The following is a 21422-nucleotide window of genomic DNA, read 5'->3' on the forward strand; positions in this document are numbered from 1 at the left end:
TTCATTCAAATAAGTTTTTAGCTATGAAAGTGCAAAGTTGTGAGAATAATCTGTTCTTATCTCCCTTGTTCTGAATTATTTGCATTGGTTTGAAAGATATTGGTTGAAAAATGTTGTTCAAATTACTACACGATAAACTCTAATCACATTAAGTGAAGTCAAGTTTTATTAAAGTTGGACTCAAGTTGCAATTAATGCCACGTTAAAGAAGAATCAAGCTTCATTTATGCAACAATGGATTCAAGCTACTTCAAGTGAGGTTTCATCATTCTTGGATGGTTACAAATTCTTGGATGGCGGATTGAAACCTACTATTTTCATATTTATGGTGTTTCATTAATATATTTTTAGTTTTAAGATTTTTTATTTACTTTTTATGTTACATTTTCATAATGGCTAATTATGGTCGTAAAGTACGAAGGATACAACTCTTGCAATACCTCATATAAAGGTGAATGATATCATTTTGAGGCTATATAAAGCTACGTACGTTGTCTTTGTAAAGAGAGACTTGAAAAATGTGGTAAAAAGAGCATTTGTGCTTTCTTTTAGCTTAGAGAGACGTTTCTTTGCAATTCTATATAACTTAGGTTGCATGCTTAGAATTATTTAAGCTTAATTTGATCAATCTTATTTGTGGATTGATTCAAATCTCAAACAAGTTTTATTGTCTTGAGTTATTTGATCAATAAGGCAATCCAAAACGGGGGACCACCTCGACTCCTCTCTTCTCGAGAATTCATACATCCCTTATCAATATATGGACAACTATCTCTCAAGCAGAGGTTTAGGTTCGGCCTTAATGGAAAAATAAAACGGGGCACCTGACAACGTATCTTCACAAACCAAGAACTACGAGATCCCCCCTTTCATTCTGAGGTGACGGAGGGGTCGTACCATTCGAGCATTTTTTTCAATGCTTACTATTTCTTGGGTTGATTTCTTATCATTTTAGGGTTCTTGGATATTTTAGATCTAAATGTCTTTTTTTAATAAGGTTGTTGGATCGAATTCCCCGGAGTTTTATATCATTTAGGTTTTTTTGATCTAATTGGCTAGGTTTTTCTTATCATGAACCTTGTTAAATTAACTTCAGTAATTTCATGATTGACAATCAGAATGGAGAGAGTTCTTTTATGTCTAATCCTAAAGCTCCTAGAGTCTGGGTAAGAGAGGAAAAAGAAGTTTCTACAAATTTTAGCAGTTTATTTGTGGTTTCCTGGTTGTTTACTCACAATAGTTGGAACGACATTAAAAATTTATTAGAACAGTTTCCAGTCTCCTTTACAGTTAATCTGTATATGGCTTAATAGGCTTTGTCGAAAGTGAAAAAGTTTATAGACTGTAAGTTTTGGGAAATCGAGAAATGGTCAAGGGAAAAACATTTCTATAATTTTATTGAAACACAGTTTCTATAATATTGGAACAATCTATAATATTGGAGCAATCTTTACATTGGAATGAGTAATTTCTTGTCGATAATTCGTCTTAAACCATTTAAGTTCACTTTTTTGCTGCAATTTCTCTGTAATGTTAATATGTTTTCAATCTCGCTGTTTGCTGATATTACTCATTTGCAGAATGCTCTTATCCATGAGGGGAAGGAGATGGCATCGGTGCTTTATACATATAGAAGCTGTGTTAAAGCACTTCCACAGGTTAAAATGCTGTATGAAAGTATTTAATATTAAGAGTTGCACATGTAATATTTATTTCTACCATTCATGAATGTGATTTTCTTGATAGACAACAGTTTTGTTTGTAAGCATCATGAAATAAAAATTGGATCATATTATGTGAAGATGTGTTGAGCTCACAGGTCCAGATGTGTCAAGTTAATATTTGTAATGCATTGGTAACTTGTAATTGCGGAAAAACTTTAGGCAAGGTGGCAATAATTTTTTTCTTCTTTTTGACATGGTGCAACAACTTTTGATGTCAATCATACTTTTGTTTTTTAGATGAAACAACAACTTTCATTGATAATGAATGAAAGAATACAAGGGCATACAAAATATATATATATATATATATATATATATATATATAAACCCCTAAAACGGAAGCCCCTTATAGGAAAGGACTCCCATTGTGCAAAACAGAGCCAATAGAATAATTGCAAAAGCTCTTCGAAGTCGAAGCCCAAAGAGAAATATGAAATTTAATGAGGAATTAAACATCCTAAGGTTCCCTCTCTAAACCTCTAAAGATCCCATAATAGAACCCATACCTTGGCAAGCTGTAAAAATTGGCCATTTTCATGAAAAGGCGGATGGAGGAGGATCGTCTTGATTATATCACTGGTATCCCTATGGCAGGCTAGCAAGAATTTGAATGTCTGTATTAAATAACTCAAAATAAATTTCACAAACTCGCATCTCTAAAGAATATGATCCAGGTCTTCCTTTGCCTTCCGATGGAGAATGCAACAAAACGAGCCAGCTAATAAGGGAAACTTCCTTGAAAGCCAATCCAAAATGTTAACTCATCTGTGTAGAACCTGCCAAGTAAATAACTTTTTGGTAGAGATTTTAATATCACTTATTGCATTCATGAGAGATCCCCAGTTGGAAGGCAAATGAAGGGCGGGAGAAAGTTTAATAAACTTATTGAAGATCTTGGTATGCTGGAACTACCTCTGTCAAATGCTCTGTTCACATGGTCAAGGACGTGGGATGAAACTTCTCACTCATTATTTGACCGGTTCTTTGTTTCTAAGTAATGGAAGACTAGCTTGTATTTTTTTTCTCTAATTAACAGCTCAAGCTGATCGATTTTGTTGTGTCTGTTGTAATGAAGAATTGTGTCAAGAACTACACTAATTGGTGCAAGTATTTGGATCGTAAAAGTAGTCCTTGGTTTCCATGTATGTAGCAGGAAGTGCAGCATCGGAAAGTCTCTATTCATGGCTTTAGTTTTTCAGGGAAAGGCTGCAAATATGAGAACATTTTTTGTCTCCATTTAAAACTTCTAATCTTGAACCTTTTTCTTTCTTTACACATCAATAAAAGTGTTGTTCATTGTTAAAAAAAAACATAGTGAAATTGAACCACGTGTCATCTCACCATCAAAACAATCCCAAGGACAAGCTTTGATGAACTAACTTCAGGCCTGACTTGTATTCTATATACAATTCCACTTGAGAGGGTATAATTTTTTTATTTAGTTAATCGTACCTTTTTCCTAAATTATAGTTATATTTCTTTTTCTTAAATTCTTGTCATGCAAAATTTTCTTGTATTTGTTTCCTATGTTGAATAAGAAATTAATTTCTCCCAAAACTATGCTTATTGGTTTATAAAACTTTGACAGTTACCGGAGTCTATGAAGCAAAGTCAAGCTGACCTATATTTGGAAACGTATCAAGTTTTGGACTTGGAAATGAGTCGTCTACGTGAGATTCAGAGATGGCAAGCATCAGCTGCATCGAAGGTATTGCTTTTAGTGAATTGTTCCATTATTGTTAATCTAAATTATTGATTTATGTAGGTTGTCTTTTATGCAGCTTGCTGCTGATATGCAACGTTTCTCGAGGCCTGAGAGGCGCATTAATGGCCCATCAGTTACTCATCTCTGGTCTGTTATGATATGTGGTAGATCATATTTCGGTGTTAATTTTAGCAACTTAACATCAAGGAAGTTTGAACTCATGCTTCTCTAACATACAATTAGACTATCAGTTATCCCCCATCGTTGGGAAATTTTAATTTTATGTCAATTTCAATATTTCTAATTAAACTTTTTACACCTTAGGTCAATGCTGAAATTGCTTGATGTTTTAGTTCAACTTGATCATCTTAAAAATGCTAAGGCAAGCATACCCAACGACTTCTCTTGGTATAAAAGGTAGGAGAACATCTTTTTTTGTCTTTATGATTTATGATTTAGTGGATGTGAAAGAGAAATTTTGATTATGTTTGAGTTCATCCACAATTTAGTCCTCTTTCGCAAGCTGTTTGTCTAGTTCTTTCTTTTTGTTCCTTGTAAAGAAACTGAAAATTTTCATCAAGATATAAAAAGTTGGAAAAGTTACGTACGAACAAAATAGAGAAAAAAAAGAGACCTCCCCGACTGTAGGCTAACATATGTATGCATTGTTTACTGTAAAGAACGACATTATATATATATATATATATATATATATGTATATATATATATATTTTTTTTCTCCGTTTTGGGACAAACTCTTCTACATCAGGGGCCAGTAAAGAATAAAGTTATTTGAAAAGAGAGATACTGGGATTGGTTTCCATATGAAACGTTTGGGTTGTTGTCCTTTTACTCTGTCTGTTTGGAGTTATTCTTTTACGTGTTTGGCTTCTAGCTAGCCAGACACAAAAATTAAAGGGAGATGATTGAGGAGTTCTTTCTTTATTTGCCGCATACGGAGGAGAGGTTCTTGTGGTTACCAGGGGTTTGTGCTTTATTGTGGGATCTTCTGAGAGGGAGAAACAATGGAACCTTTAGAGGAGTTGAAAGAGATCCGAGTGATTCCTATTTTGTTTTTGAAAAAAAAAAAGGAAAGAAAGGAGTTATAGTGACGTTTGGTCCCTTGTTTGGTTTTATGCAAATCAAACCTAGATCAATTGAAATGAAACTAGTTTCACATTAGGATATGGTCAACGAAAAAGAGAAAAAGAGTGTTTGTTCTTACCTCAAGGTTGAAATGCTCCATAAGTTGTTTCCTTTCTCTCACTCTTTGTTTCCTTTGAAAATATTTATTATATCAACGAGAAGTTCATATCTTATTTAGAGAAAAGAAATTTGAATGTGTGAAAATCACATCTGCAAAGTTTGGCTTCCCATTCTTATTCTTGGAGGCCAGTTGGTGTAGCCTAATGGATTAAAGGAGAAAATTCTCCAAGAATCAAATCGAAGTCTTTATTATTCATTAAAAGTTATTGGATACATGAGGGCAATTCTCTAGGAAAAAAATAGGTTTTGAAGTACAGAAAAGAAATTAAACAGGAAAACTAAAATCCAAATAGGAAACTAAAGAGGATTATTCAAGGATTAAACCAAGATTAATATGAATTTCCCCCAATTTTGCCTAATCCTACTACATCACCAATCAACTGCAAGAGTTTTATGTTGGCCAAATATCTTTCAAGTGTCACATAATTTCCGAATTATTGACTTTAATTTTATTGTGGAATTATTTTATCATCTATTTATGCATGTGAATGTAAATAATATGAAGGGTCTGGTATTGATAGAAGTTTCTGGCTAGTTATAAAAAGTACTTTTTTTCCTTTCTCCAGGACCTTCACGCAAGTCAGTATTCAGTGGCAAGATTCTGATTCAATGAGAGAAGAATTAGATGACTTACAGGTTTTTGGTACTACCCCTAAAATGTTATGTTGTATATGTGATCAAGGGCTGTAGAGTCAGGATATGAGCCATATATAGTCTATTTGGTTGCTTAGGATTTCAAGTGGTTTCAAATCCTAACTGATTTCAAATGAATTATTATTATTTATTTGTTAGCCCATAAAATAGAAGGATTTGAAATTTTAAGTTAAATTACTTATTTAGCCTTAACTGATTTCAAATGATAGTATTTTGCAAAATTTCATATTATTTTGAGTTAAATTACTATCCCTTATTAATAAATCAAGATTAAAAGCCTATAAGTAAACCTTTTCACTTTCTTTTCCTTGCTTGGAAACATCCAAAAAAAAAAAAAAAAAATTTATGANTATCTATCTATCTATCTATATATATATATATATATATATATATATATATATATATATATATAAATCATATCTTGGATTTCAAGTCACATGATTTAAAAAATAATTTCTTGAATTTTCTTGATTCCGAATGGAGGGTAGTTAATTATGAAATAATGCTTTGTTGGCTTGGCACTATAATATCATTTATCCTTTTAACTTTTAACTTCTAACTTTCTTTGTTTTCTCTTTCCTTCTATTTTTTGCTATCTATTTCGCAACAGATTTTCTTAAGCACACGATGGGCCATTTTATTGAATCTGCATGTTGAGATGTTTCGTGTAAACAAGTATCCTTACTTTTAGATGTCTTCCAAATGAAGAGGATTGAATTTAGGGACTCTAAATTATATTACTTGATTTGTTTTGAAGTTCTACAAAAGTTATGTTNAAAAAAAAAAAAAAAAAAAAAAAAAAAAAAAAAAAAAAAAAAAAAAAAAAAAAAGAAAGAAAGAAAGAAAGAAAAGAAACCTTTCATCTTTTTAGACTTCCTTGACATGAAATAGTGTAGAAGACATTCTTCAGATCCTCATTGTCTTTGCTGTGGAGTCCTTGGAGTTGGATTTTGCACTTCTATATCCAGAGAGGCATGTGCTTTTACGTATTCTGCCTGTTCTTGTCGTATTAGCAACATCATCAGAGAAGGACAGCGAATCACTTTATAAGAGGGTGAAGATCAACAGACTCATTAACATCTTTAAGGTATTGCAGGCTTTAGAATGATAACCAAACCACTGATTTTTTATTACTTATAAGACAGATTAAATTTTGGCCTTCATATCTTTTTTATATCTTTCCAGAATGATCCTGTGATTCCAGCATTTCCAGATCTTCATCTTTCTCCTGCAGCAATCTTGAAAGAATTGTCGATATACTTCCAAAAATTTGCTGCCCAAGCTCGTCTTCTTACTCTTCCAGCTCCACATGAGCTTCCACCACGTGAAGCACAAGAATATCCTGTTGTTTTTTTGCACTTAGTGTTTACTCTCTCTACTGTGCATGAAAAATCTGAAACTTTGGTTTAAAGAAAAGTATCTTAAAACTTTATCAAAATCCTGTAGTACATAAAATCTATACATAAAAAATATGCATACTCATTTTTTACGATGTGATAAAATGATTAAAATAATTTGGCACCTTTCATTTTAGAATCACGTTACATCATGTGTTGTGTTACTGGTATNCCCCCCCCCCCCCCCCCCCCAACCATATGGTTGAGATTTCAGTACACATTTTAGTAAAAGCCTTGACAATAATCTACATATCAGAGACATTACCTTATCATCAACCACATTGGAGCAATCCGTGCAGAGCACGATGATTTCACCATTCGATTTGCGTCATCAATGAATCAGGTTTTTCTTTATCTTACTTCTGACCTCTCCTTTTCCTAAATACAATAATTCATCGTTACCAACATCAATGGCTGTAGGTCATATTTCACACCACTCAAACTAACTTCAAAGCATTACCAAAATCATGAACATAACATGAAAAAGAATGAAAAGTATAAGGTCCTTTGACGAATGAGTGACTCCTTAAGTGAATACAAAACTAGGATCTCTGAAGATAATTTTTGTCTACTACAATTCTGAATGGAAACTTGCTTAACCAAGGGAGCCAAAGGACAAACATTTTTTTCTAACACTATCTGGTTTCCAAGTATTAACTGCGATGATTGGAACTTTTGAACTTGTTATAGGAAACTATTAGTCGAAATAGAAATTAATAGAACCTTGTAATAATATAGCCAACATGCGCGCAGTTCGGTGGTTAAGGAATCTTCTCTCTCTTTTGAGATGGTTTAAATATCTACTCCCACGTTACAATATCCTCATCCTTTTAGTATCATTTCATTATAGCAATTACAAATTCATATCATAGTAAAATAAATATATCCCAAGCACTCTGGAAGACCTCGACTATCCTACATTCCATTTCCATAAAATCGTCTACCAACTCCCCCTATCCCACCCTATTTATAACCAGCTCCTTAGCCAACTGGTTGTCTAGTGATCGAATGCCCCCATTATCCTGATGGTATGTCCAATATTGATCCTAATAATATTTCTAACGACATGTCTATCAAATTCAAAATTTTCAGGTACCGCCGACCTGGAATGTCCCAACTCCTAGATGACTAGATATTTGTCAAAAATGCATATTTTTTTGAATGAGAAACAAATTTTTTTATTGAGAATAAAAAATGACCAGTGCTCAAAGGATATAAACTCCACAAGGGAGTGAAAGAAAGAAAAACTAAAAACTACCATTGAAAATAAATACATCCCAGTGTAAATATATATTATGTAGATAAAAATCAGCAAAGGACTTGTAAAGAGCACACGAAGAAGAAGCTTTCAACTGGGCTGATTCAAAACGGTTGATCCAAGAAAGTTGCTTGTTTAAAAAAATTATCGAGTTCCTGTCCATCCAGAATTTTGAAAGATGAGCTTTAATCATATGAATCCATAAAATATGAGAATTTGAAGGCATAGAATTCCTAAAAATAACTCAAAATGATAATTTAAACCATAGTTTGTTTAAAGCCCCAAAAAGGAAACAAAAGGATCCATTGATCACTTGAGATAGGTTCTCATTCTCAATCCGGGAGTAGTGAGGATAATTAAGTGACATTCTGTTTACAGTATGTCACAAATGATGAGAAAGTGCTAAAGGTTCCCCATCTACGAATAATGCTTTTGGTTGTACTGAAACTTTTCTTGACCTTGAACATGCAGCTGCTGCTGTTGAAATCAACAGAGAATCCAGATATTGAGTGGTGCAAAGATGTTAAAGGAAACATGTATGACATGGTTGTTGAAGGTTTTCAACTCTTGAGCAGATGGACTGCGCGTATTTGGGAACAATGTGCATGGAAATTCTCTCGCCCATGCAAAGACGTTATTTCTTTGGAATCTCATGAAACCTCGTCATTCTCAGACTATGAAAAGGTTCTAAATTTTCATTTTAGCAGTAACAGTTACCCAGATGTCACTCTTTATTATTTGGCATGTCTGTAGACCTTGGTTCTTAGATTATTTTATTTTATTTTGGCCTAGATTGTTCATATTTCTTGAATCCTTATTTTCCGTTTTCTACCTTTTTATTATTCTGTTTCACTTGTATTTTGAATTAGAGTCTGATTGGTCTAAATATTTCCTCATAATATCAGTAGTGTATGCAAGATTGCCATTCTTGGCCTCCAATGTTGCTAAAATCCTTCCGATACGTAGTCTCTAGCTATCCTAATCTTATTGTGTTTTGAACATTTGTTTGAAGTTATTGTTAAAAGGAATGACTTTGATTTAAGGAGTATTTGTGTTATTCCTAGCTTGAGATATTTGTGTAATCCTACTAAATAATAGTAGTAGTTGATCTCCTAATTTATCTGGTACTTGGTATCTAGGGATTTAGTTAGACTTACTGTTACCTAGTGTTTAGAAATTTAGTTAGCTTTTCTATATTATCATTTTACACTTTGGTATCAAAGTTTTTTCTACTATGGGAAATATAATTATAACCATATCCTAACTCAATCAGTGAAACTTTCATAGTTGCTGATCTTCTCACGTGATCAAGTTTTATTTGGAGCCTTCATAGTTACTACCGTCCACCATTAAAACAACATTGATCCAATATTGCATTAACCTTGTACAACAATCCGTGATCACACAAAACAACATTCATCCAAAGTGCGTCCGTAAGAGGAATACATTAGCCTTTATCCATTCATTTTTTCAACATTAGCCGTAAATACAGTAGCGGTAATTCATTCCTTCAACACAATTCTAGCTGTAAAGACAGTGGCCATAATTCTAGCCGAATTTCCCACGTCGATTGTTCCATGGCAACCAACTTCACAAACCCATCAACACTAGCCGTAATTCTAGCTGTGATTCTAGCTGAATCTCTATCACTGGCTGAATCAAAACTTCATCAAATCCACCACTAAGCCCAATCACTATCTTGCTTTCATCCATTCCCTGGTTCATTACTATTCGACAATCCTCCAGCAATCTACTAGTTCATCACTATTCCGCAAGCCCACCACTTTTGAGCAAGAAAGGATTTTCGCTTACGTGGTTTGAATAAATTTTCTTTCAGACTAATTTTCCCTCCTGACTAAGACTCACCTGTTCATCATTTCAGAAGGATCGAGAATCTCAACACTAGCAATGAAAATTCCTACAGTGTGACTTGTTAGTTAGCAAACTGAGAGTTAGTTAAATCTCAAAGCTGGTCTAGTAAGTTCTTTTTGAAAATTTGGAGACCAATCAACTTCTTTGAAAATGTTGGTCATCCATCAATGTGGCTTGTTAGTTTTTGAAGTTGTTATTTCAGACATTTTAAGGAGAAATAATAGCATCGTTTAGTTTTCTATCCGAAGTAGGGGATAACAGTGTTTTAGAAATAATCTCAGAAATAATTACAGTGTTTTAGAAATAATCTCAGAGATAACATTTTCCTTGATTGTCTTTATTCTAAGCATTGTTGGTGGAAATTCTTTTCGATATTTAATGTCCAGTGGGTATTCTCCAAATCCTTCAAGGAAAAATTCTCCGGTTTGTTGGTTTTTCTTTGGAGTTGAAACCAAAGATTTTGTTGTCTAATGTAGTGAAAACCATTTTAGCAGAAATTTGGTTTGAAAGGAACCAGAGGACCTTTCAAAACACGCTACTTCCATGGAATGATTGTTTTGGTTCTGCTTGTCTTAAGGCTTCTTCCTAGTGCACTGTTTCAAAACACTTCGCTGATTACTCTATCAAGGACCATTATCTTAATTGGACTGCTTTTATCTTTCTCTTACTATTTAGTATCATATTTTTATTTCTGTTTCCTATTTTTGTTTCCCTTGTTTCCTGTCAAGAAAAAATGACAAAGCCTGGTCTATGTTCTCTGATTGTCTTTTGGCTTGATGACTTTATTGTATTTTGATGTTTTTCTAGGTGGTGAGACATAATTATAGTGCGGAGGAAAGGAAAGCTCTTGTTGAGCTGGTTAGCTATATAAAGAGCATTGGGTCAATGATGCAGCAGTGTGATACTCTGGTAGCTGATGCTTTGTGGGAAACAATACATGCTGAGGTTCAAGATTTTGTTCAAAACACATTGGCAACCATGTTGCGAACTACATTCCGGAAGAAGAAAGAAATTTCAAGGTGCATAGTATTTCTGATTTCCTTGGTTTTAAACAAACTTTCGTTCCATTATGTATTTTTTTAGTATTTTTGGTTGGTCTGGAGTTACTGAAAATTGTCTATTATGCTTATAAATTAAAATAGAATCTTCACGAGAAAAAATATTTGTGGGGTAGGAATAAAAAAGATCTTCCCTTTAGTTGGGTTTATGTGGAAGGAAAGTGGGTCATAAATATTCTCTTTATCAATTTGGTAGAATTATGAATCACGATATGAGAGCAAAGGATTAGCCTTAAGTTCGGAGATATTTGTGTAATTTCATTAAATAAGAGAATTAATTGACCTCCTTATTTTATCTATATTGTTACCTAGTACCTAGAGATTTATTTAGATTTATTGTTACCTAGTATGTAAGGATTTATTTAGATTTATTATTACCTAGTACCTAGAGATCTATTTAGATTTATTGTTACGAGTACCTAGGAATTTAGGTACATGTACCTCTTTCCAAATAAATATGAAAAATTGCAAGATAACTTAAGAGTTACAACATAATATCAAATCCTTTCTAGTCTAAAAAGTCTAATTAATTGGTGAAGCCTTCATAGCTCCCGATCACTCACCTTGATTAAGTGTCATTCGGAGCCTTCATAGCTGTCGATCTTTTACTGTGACCAAGGACCTTTCAAATCTTGTAATAGAGGAAGAACAACCTCATCCCAACAATCACTCACAAGAATGATATTGTGATCGTCAACGTTTAGTTATGATATTCATAACTGAAGCAGAAGCTTGAAGTCGTAGATGTTGCAGTTTCATGTGTTGAGTTCATTTGCCCCCGAAGCTTGAGCGGCAATTTTAGCACTAAACTGGTTGAAAATCGAAGTGTAACCCTTCAGAACAGCAACGACATTAAGGGATGAAATTAGTGGCTCGTTTGCGTTCCCACTTGTGATTTCCCTTCTGACTCTTGAATCCTTGAACTTCCATTTGCGTCAGAATATAAGTTTTCAGCATCAAAAGCCCATTGGAGTGGACTCTTGCGTTGGGATCACTTGCTATTTCCATTTGCGTTCCCACTTGATGCCTTGAATTCTTGCGTCAGGCCCCCTTGCAATTTCCGTTGCAACATCATAACATTTGCAACATCAGACAAAGTTCATTTGGACAAAGTCCATTCAACAATAGCAACGAATTGGCCCATTGGCATAAAGAGGCATGTGCCTAATGGGTTTGAAACCTCAACGTTTTCTCTTTTTAAAGGATCATTATTGTAGTCCCACATGTTCCATCAATTTTTGATAATCCAGAATTTTTAAGGAAGGCCCAAAATCTAATGTACCTTACTTCAAATACAAAATATGATTTGTTTCCTTCCTTCTTGATTATTTCACCATCATGTTATAGAAAAATCTCAAGTCATTCTTCTAATCTTTATCACAAAACATCAAATTCCGAAATTCATATTTGAAATACTCAATAATGGAGGGAACCAAGAGGATTGGAGGAAGAAAAGGAAGTGACCAAATTAAGATCTACAAATTTGTCAAGGTTGGCCTCCAATTCGTGATGGAAGAATCGGACGGTACTATAAGAAAGGCCACTACGTAAAGTGCATTGCCGTAGATGCTATGATCTACCTAGTTGTCGTCCTCAATACCTTGTCACTAAGGTTTTGGAATTGGCCAGTAATGTAGTGCGTGACAATAAGAAAAATTAAACCCTAGACATGTTCTTCTAGTTGTGAGGAATGATGAGCAGCTCGAAAAATTGCTTCAAAGAGTCACCATTGCAATTGATGGAGTTCTTTAGAATATCAATCGATAGAAGTGTTCTGGAAGAAATGAGCATGAGAGAGGAAAATGACACCCATGGAAGTGTTCTAAGAGGATTGAGTATGAGAGAGGCAAGTAACGCCGGTGAAATTGCTCCAAGAGGAGTGAGCATGAGAAAGACAGCAATGCCCATAGAAGTGCTCCAATAGTAGTCTACATGAGAGAACAAGTAATGCTCGTGGAAGTGCCCCGAGAGGAGTGAGCATGAGAGAGTAAGAAACGCCTATGGAAATGCTCCAAGGAAATAGTAATGCATGAGTTATGTGCTCCATGACTTGAACGGACAAAAATGCTAACAAAATGACTCCACAACTTACTGCTTCATGAGTTAGTATCCAAGCTGAGAATGATATCTATTACTCAGCTTGAAGGGCGGGGGAGTGTTGAGAGAATAGCCTTAAGTTAGGACATATTTATGTAGTCCCTTATTTTTATCTAGTATCTTGGTTTTATTAGATTTATTGTTACCTAGTATTTGAGATTTATTTAGATTTGTTGTTGCTAGTATCTAGTGTTTAGTTAGCCTTTCTCCCCTTTGAAGGGCACAAGTAACCCTTTGAAACTTAGTAACCCGTGTACAGCTTTTTTTTTGGTAAATTTTAGTTGACGTTTTCAGTTCTTCATAACTTCTGTGATTTACTACCTTTCAGGATTCTTTCTGATATGCGAACCCTGTCAGCTGATTGGATGGCAAATAGAAGCAAATCTGAATCTGAAGCACAGTCTATGCAAAGAGGTGAAGAAAGTAAAGTGAACTTCTTTTTTCCACGGCCAGTTGCACCTACAGCTACTCAGGTCTCTTTGATTTACCTTTTTTCTTGTTGTGCTTTTTGAAATGAAAAGAAAAAAAAAAAGGTTTGAGCATACTACCCCATATGACCAATGAAGAAAAACTCAGATAGCTTGCGTTGTTAGGTCATAAAATAGCTTACCTTCTCATGTCTTAGGATTTTGCCTCTATTTGGGGCTACATGGTTATGTTTTTTCCCATCTCTTACTTGGGCCTCTTGCTATGAGGTAATCTGCATACCTTCTCTTTTTGGGAACCTGTCATGCCGAAAAATCACTTCCAGGTTGAGTAGAAGAAGCAGACAACGCTCCAAAAGCGAAAGACTCACTTTGGCCCATTTGTTGCTTTCCAACCTTCTCACTTATTTCTTATTTGTCTTACGTGTGACCGCCAAGGTCTGTTCTAATATTGATATGCTGATTCTAAGTTTCTTTTCTTTTCTTNTTTTTTTTTTTTTTTTTTTTTTTTTTTTTTTTTTTTTTTTTTTTTTTTTTTTTGTGGAAGTTACTAATGAGGAAGGAGGCCTTGTTTTTTTGCGGAACATTTATTCTGTGGCTCTCTGTTCTTCTTCTTTTTTTTATTAAAAAAAGCCACTTTTCATTACCTGCAACTGTTAATGAACTATGAAATCTAAATACTTTTGTAGCTATTCTTTGTTGACCAATTGGATATCCTTTGCGTAACCTTTTTGATTGGCGTACATCCCTGTACTTTCAATTTCCAAGGTCTGCTATTTCTTACGTAATAATAATGATAATAGTTAAAGAAACTAACAATTTGTTCTTCTATGTTTATCACTTTTATGAGTTGCTATCAGTCATGAAAACAATACTTTGTTCTTCCATAACAAGATTTTCTCAAGTCGTCATTGGTTGTTCTTTTAAATGTGTTTCATTATACTTAATTATATAGCTAATAGCTGCAACCTTGCATTGGACCCCTTCTTTTTTCTGTTGAGTTTAACAATACGTGAGAGTGGAGATGTGAAATTTTGACCTCTTGGTCGAAGTTATAATGTCTTAACCAATTGAGTTAGGCTTAGATTGCCTTCAGATTGACCATCATTGATAGAAGGATATTTTATACTATAAGTTAGAGAAATTTCCCTGCTTTTAATGAACTTAAATTTCTGAAGTACAAAACTAATAACAAGCTTGAACATAAGTTTGATCACTTTGTAATCTCTTGTTTGTTCCAGGTTCATTGCTTGCAATTTCTGATTTATGAGGTGGTGTCTGGTGGAAACCTTAGGAAGCCAGGAGGGCTTTTTGGGAATAGTGCGTCTGAGATTCCCATTAATGATTTGAAGCAGTTGGAGACCTTTTTCTACAAGCTCAGCTTCTTTCTGCACATATTTGATTATACCGGTACTCTTTCTCTATTGGCACATATTTCATAAGCATATAGATCCAATGCTTTGCTAACTAATTTTTATATTGCTCTAACCAAAAGCCATGGTAGTGTTATCACGTTCAAGTTCCTATTACTCACTTCAAATGGTTTTTTTTTTTTGTAATTTAATTATTGATGAGCTATTTCCTATGATCCACGTGGACAATTATTATTATTTATTATTATTATTATTATTTTTTTTTTTTTTGCAGCGACTGGTGCAACATTAACTGATCTTGGATTCTTATGGTTTAGAGAGTTTTATTTAGAGACTTCACGGGTTATTCAGGTATGAGGTTCATGGATACGCAATTAGCTATATTATTGGCAGAAATTAGCACATTCAGCTTGTTTACATGATGATATGTGGTGAGTATGAGTTGAGGGAGAATTTCAAATCAGATGGAAATATTCAATTCTCTTGCTTCTTGTTTCTTTTAACTTCTATGATTAAATTTAGCTAGGTGATGACTGTTACTTTTATTCCGCTTTCTTTTTCTTTAATTATTTATATTATAAAGAAAATGTCATACCATTGATTAAGATCCTCATTTTTTTCCCACAACGAAATTCATCTTAAAAACCTCTTCAGAACCATCAAAGATATTTAAGTGGCATCTGGCCTCAACATTAATTGTCACAAATCTGAATTTTTGGGCTTCAATACTGAGCCAGAACAAGTTACCAAATTGGCTGCAGTTTATGGTTGTGAAGTGGGGTGTTGGCCGCACACATACTTGAGCATTCCTTTCAATGAAAAGCTGAAACTGGTTTCTTTTTGGGCTCCTGTTGTTGAAAAGGTGGAAAATAGGCTTTTCTCATGGCACAAACCTATGCAAGCTCCTTTGACCAACCTTTCTTTTTATTATTTATCTATCTTCCACACTCCTACAAAGGTGGCATAACCATTGAGCAATGTTTCAGAACCTCCTTTGAAAGGTAGCAAAGAAAGGTGAAAGGAAGGGTTACCAATTGTTAAATGGGAAACTGTCAAGCTCCCCATAGAAAATGGGGGCTTAGGGATATATGACATCTAAGAGAATAACCAAGCTTATTATCCAAATGGGATTGACATTGTAATATTGAAAAAAAGAAGTCCTGTGGGGAAAAAAAAAGCTTCTTTGGATGAACTTCATTAGAGCTGTCTGTCGGACTGTTTGGCAGGAAAGGAATTGCCAGATCTTTCTAGATAAGAAGCTTTTGTTTCGTAATTTTTGTTGCTATAATTCTTTGGTTCTTGGTGTAAATGTTCTCTACTCTTTCATCGCTATAGCTATAATTCTCTCCTTTCCAACTGGAGAGGTTTTATTTAACTTCTTTGGATGGGGATTTTCCCTCTTTTGTAGTTTCATATAAACAATGAATTTTTTTTTTCCTGTTCAAAATTAAAGGAAAAAAAGCCCTATGGAGAAAGGTGATTATTGCTAAGTATGGTTCTATGCGCCATGATTTGAAACCCGGTACAAATTTCCTACATTCCTCTAACTGCCGTGGAAATATATTGATAAGCTGAAGAATCTCATCTACAAATACACGAGTATGACAGTGGGCAAAGGGGATAAAAAAATTAAAAAATATTCATTTGTCAGCTTAGCTATTTGAGCCTCAACACACTAGGTGTCCTTCAGAAAGATCCCTTCGGATGCGCATTTTTCCATTTTTTTCTGTCCCTTATGCATGAGGCTCCTTGAACCCCAAACTTCCGTTTTCAGCTGATGTTCATTTGCTTATGGAATCTGGATCTTCATACAATCTGCCTTTGGATGGACCATGGCTCACTCAGTTGACATCTTTTCCCTTCTATCTTGTGTTGTGATCGGGCACCCATTCAAAGATGGAAAAAGATTTTTTGGTTAAACTCGGCTGCATCTTCACAGACAAGAAACGAGACACTCCTAAGTTTATTGAATCCATAACTTACCTAGCTCTGTCATGGAGCAAGTTAAACAAACCTTTTTGTAACTACAGCTTATCTACTCTCCTTACTCATTGGAATTGTTTCTTGTAATTACTTCATGATGGGACTTTTTGTATACATTTTACGATACCAAAGTAATGATTTAATAACAATACTCTACTGTACTGATGTCAAAACTAGCTTCATGAGAAACTATGTTTTGTTCTTTTAGATTGGAGTCCTTTCTTGTAGCTTTTGGGACTCCTTTTTTCTGAGAATTTTTATTTATTTATTTATTATTATTATTATTATTTTTCTTTTTTTGGTATGCCGGTGTACATTTTTTTATTTCCCTGAATGAAAGCCCAGTTTCTTATTCAAATATAATAATACTAAACTTCATGAGAAAGTTTTACGATGAATCAGTGAAAAGATCTCAGTTGGTTGTATGTATATATTTATGCCATTTGTATTAAAGAAATGTATTCTGACACCTCCAATTTTCATGATATTTTAAATCTTCTTATGATACATACTACTCTTGGAAGCGAGGATAATCTCTCTGTGTCCATGTCGAACACGAATATGTCCAGACTGACTTTCACGTTTGTCATAAAAAAGATACCTTTTTTTTTAAATCTTTATTTTATTTTATTTTACACATCAAGACACAGATGTGACATGTCTGGTCATGTGGGGAACACAAAACCACATCGACTTGTAAAGACGTTGAAATTTAGCCTAGCCCATTGCTTTATCTACTGCCTCGACTGTTACTTATCTCATTGTGACCAACACAAAAATCCAAGCCCTAAAATTTAACCCTAGCCCATTGCTATATCTATTTTGAAGTATTCAATTGTGTGTATATATATATATAAAGCATCTTCAAGTGCCCCTTTCCTACTTTTGTAATTTTTGTCTCATTCTTTTCTGTGATGTGTTCATGCTTTTCAGATACCTATTAGTTTTTTATTTTATTTTTTATTTTCTATCTTCATTATGTTCGATAATCCTCTTAAAACTGTGAATTCCTTGCACTGGAGGGTATAATAATTTATTGTTCTTCTTTTTATCATTTTCCCCCTCCAATTCTATATTAACCCATTGAATTGTTTTAATTTTTTGCTGCTTCAAGTGTTCTTAGAAGTGTGCAACATTCATTTTTCTTTTCTTTTCTGCTTGCAGTTTCCTATTGAATGCTCCCTTCCCTGGATGCTGGTGGATTATGTCCTCGAGTCTCAGAATGCAGGCCTTATTGAGAGTGCTTTATTTCCACTTGACATTTACAATGATTCAGCTCAACATGCCTTGGTTACTTTGAAACAACGTTTTCTCTATGACGAAATTGAAGCTGAGGTTTTCTCTCTCTTATAATTCAATATTTGAGTTTTGACAGTAATGATTTATCCCAGAGGAATTATTTTTCATATATCATGTCCATTCCTATGTTACAGACCTGGGTTTAAAATGAAGAGAAATTGTATGAGTATGGAAACTAGGGCAACGGTAAAAAGAAATTCGAGAAAGGAAATCTGATAAATATGGAAAGAAAAGTAAATAGAAAGACTTACATAGGGAAGAGAGATAAGTCCACTAGAATTGAGGACATGGATCCAAAATGATGGGCTTCGTGGATGGGCCTTATCAACAGATAGGCACTGATGTCTTGCATTGGGTCGTATTCAAACCTTTTTCTGGTTTATGTTGTAGAACGTACTTTGGCTGAACTATGCATTCGCATATTTTGTTGGAAATATGTATGGTGTATGTATGCAAACTAATTACTGATTAGAATTCAAAAAGGAGATGTTAGAATATCATATATCTTCTCAAAGATCAGAGAATTCTTCCCAGCTGAAATGAAGAGCAAGTGTGGATATTACTTCACTTTCTTGGCAATTTTTGTCCAAGGGCTTTTTAGACTTGGAAACTACCCTAACTCATCTAGTCCATATTTTCCTGATAGGGTTCTATGCCATGCCACATATCTGAAGTCATCTTTCTGTCCACAGCCTGTGCTACTTAGTAGGTGTATATTGTGTAAGCAGAATATGGACTGATTGATGATTTATTTTTGAACCATTATTCTCAAAGAACGCATTTGGAATCTGTAATGACATATAAAGTTCAATAGTATTTTTCTTTGCATTGGTATAAAGACAATTTGAGCATCTGAGACACCATATTTGCATAGTCGCTTGTACTGTGCGTTGTCTATTCTTTTTGCTTTCGAGCTATCTGTCATTTTATTACTTTTACTACCTGATGCCACCTTCTGTTTTCTATTATAGGTCGATCATTGTTTTGATATATTTGTCACAAAGCTATGCGATTCAATCTTTACACATTACAAGAGTTGGGCCGCGAGGTATGTTCTGCTCTTTGGATTAGACACATGCTACTCTATGAATGAATAATAACTTGGTGCCATCACCAATTATTGCAGAGAGATGCTCGATTCATCTTTCTTATTTGCCATAGACAATGGAGAAAAATATTCTGTCCAGCCTATAAGGTTTAACGCCCTTCTAAAGATCACTAGAGTAAAGGTAAAACGTTTTCTGTTTATAGCTTACTAATCTATCTGAATTTAGGATGCATTTTTTCCCTTCACTTCTTACTGCCCTATGATGGAGACTATCATGTGGGAAATTTTCTTTGCTTTCTCTTGGTTGATATCAAAGTATTACATATATGCATCATCATTGGTTAACAAAGCTATCCATTTTAAGGAATCCTTGTACAGAGCCATGATCAGATATGATCTTTCATATTTATTTCTCAACTAATAGTTGGTTTATCATGTATGCGTGTAAGAGTGTCCATTTATTGAGCTCATTAAACCTATTAGAGAAATTTATATTTATCTGTTGTTTCCTATGTTCAAATTTTTATGTTAAACAGTTACTTGGAAGGACTATTGATTTAAGAAGCTTGGTTGCCCAACGAATGAACAAAATTTTTCGAGAGAACCTTGAATTCTTATTTGATCGGTTTGAGTCTCAAGATCTTTGTGCCATTTTGGTAAGTAGTTTCTTTTCTCAGTTGTGATTCAATTATGCATGTTCTTTCTATGCTCTCTATTTGTTAACAAAATGAACGTATATCAATATGTTTCAGGAATTGGAAAAGCTGATGGATGTCCTGAAAGTGACCCACGAATTGCTATCCAAAGATCTTTTGATAGACTCATTTAGTCTCATGCTAAATGAGATGCAAGAAAATCTATCTCTTGTATCATTCTCTAGCCGATTGGCTTCTCAGGTTAAAAACATTTCTTACCTTTCTTGAAGGGAATAACTACTTAATGTGGAGTAGGAAAGCAGGGATCAATGATCAAGTACATTCGTTTGATGATTTTCTATCTACAGTGATCTTTATCACTGATAGTTTACTATCAATGATAAATCTTACTGAAATTTAATTAGGCATCCTATTTAGGACCTTCAATTTTGTTTATCCTTGATAATTTCAGTTTGAGTTTGTTCCTGCTTTCTGTGTCTACTGTAACAGTTCCTTCTCCCGTTGATCTTTGATTTAACTTCCACTGCTCTCTTGAATGTATCGTCCTTTTTCTTTTTTACCCTTTTGGCAATAATTTCAACGAAGTGTATTCTTATAAAGCCTTTTGTTAGTTGGCGTTACTGGATTTTCAAAGAGGGTAAGTTTTGTTCATTGTTGACTACTTGTATCTGAAGCTTCTGTACCCTTTACTTCTTTCCTTAATTATATTTTATATGCCTTTGGTTCTTTATACCCTTTACTCCTTGGTCCTTTGCCCTTTTTTATTTCTTATTTTGATGGATAACATGCTTGTACTAAAATTTTAAACTTGTAGCAGAAGGACGTTTACTTTATAAGCTTCAATGATGATAAAAAATAAATAAATAAAAAATAGTGAACGCTAGCCTTTTGCCTGAGCAATAATTTCAGTTATGCAACATGAATTTGATATGATATTGAAGTTTTCACGTGTTTTTCATCTTTTTTAATTTTCACATAATTTTTCTTGTCAGATTTGGTCAGAGATGCAAAATGACTTCTTACCGAACTTTATCCTATGCAATACTACTCAGCGATTTGTAAGATTATCCAAAGTTCCATCTGTTCCGGTTCAAAAACCATCAGTTCCTCATGCCAAGCCTAACTTCTACTTTGGTACTCAAGTACGTTAATTATTATAGTCGATACATTGCACATCACTTATAAGACCCTTTTGGTAGTTTATTTGAAGTATAACCTATATTATCTAATTCAATCATCAATATAGTATTTATTAGTTGGATTTGGCTGTTTTATATCGTTTTACATTTTAGTACTCGTGAGAGGATTTATAGTTAAATGCTGTTAATTTTGTTCCCATCATGATAGGACTTGAATTCTGCTCATCAAAGTTTTGCACGGTTGCATAGTGGATTCTTTGGGTTGACTCACATGTTTTCCATTGCGAGACTTCTTGGATCTAGATCCTTACCATGGCTTATTCGAGCACTTCTGGATCATATATCAAATAAGGTACAGTATGAGTTGGATATATCCTTCCATGAAATACACCTTTTAAAGTTCTTGCACTGTGAGAAAGCGTTATTATATATATACATATGGATAGATAGATAGAGATATATGCATAC

The 21422-nt window shown here is 34.0% G+C and overlaps 1 protein-coding gene across 5 annotated transcripts in view; it reads left to right on the top strand.

Annotated features, from left to right (window-relative positions):
- LOC111779891 (protein PIR) overlaps positions 1–21422 on the top strand; it is a 39471-nt gene that overhangs the window by 11071 nt on the left and 6978 nt on the right. For 3 of the 5 annotated variants that reach the window (XM_023660081.1, XM_023660080.1, XM_023660079.1), the window contains exons 4-24: positions 1581–1658; positions 3313–3432; positions 3506–3576; positions 3754–3846; positions 5262–5331; positions 5960–6024; positions 6241–6436; positions 6535–6686; positions 6996–7089; positions 8476–8688; positions 10684–10895; positions 13360–13504; positions 14698–14866; positions 15104–15180; positions 17977–18147; positions 19083–19159; positions 19238–19340; positions 19696–19815; positions 19912–20055; positions 20808–20957; positions 21163–21306. In XM_023660081.1, the coding sequence (XP_023515849.1) occupies positions 1581–1658; positions 3313–3432; positions 3506–3576; positions 3754–3846; positions 5262–5331; positions 5960–6024; positions 6241–6436; positions 6535–6686; positions 6996–7089; positions 8476–8688; positions 10684–10895; positions 13360–13504; positions 14698–14866; positions 15104–15180; positions 17977–18147; positions 19083–19159; positions 19238–19340; positions 19696–19815; positions 19912–20055; positions 20808–20957; positions 21163–21306 (2664 nt within the window). Of the gene's footprint in view, positions 1–1580; positions 1659–3312; positions 3433–3505; positions 3594–3753; positions 3847–5261; positions 5339–5959; positions 6025–6240; positions 6437–6534; positions 6687–6995; positions 7090–8475; positions 8689–10683; positions 10896–13359; positions 13505–14697; positions 14867–15103; positions 15181–17976; positions 18148–19082; positions 19160–19237; positions 19341–19695; positions 19816–19911; positions 20056–20807; positions 20958–21162; positions 21307–21422 lie in introns of those variants that run through there. The other 2 variants (XM_023660082.1, XM_023660083.1) reach the window with 2 other exon arrangements.

The sequence above is a fragment of the Cucurbita pepo genome, chromosome LG18, assembly GCF_002806865.2.
Source record: "Cucurbita pepo subsp. pepo cultivar mu-cu-16 chromosome LG18, ASM280686v2, whole genome shotgun sequence".
NCBI lineage: Eukaryota > Viridiplantae > Streptophyta > Magnoliopsida > Cucurbitales > Cucurbitaceae > Cucurbita > Cucurbita pepo.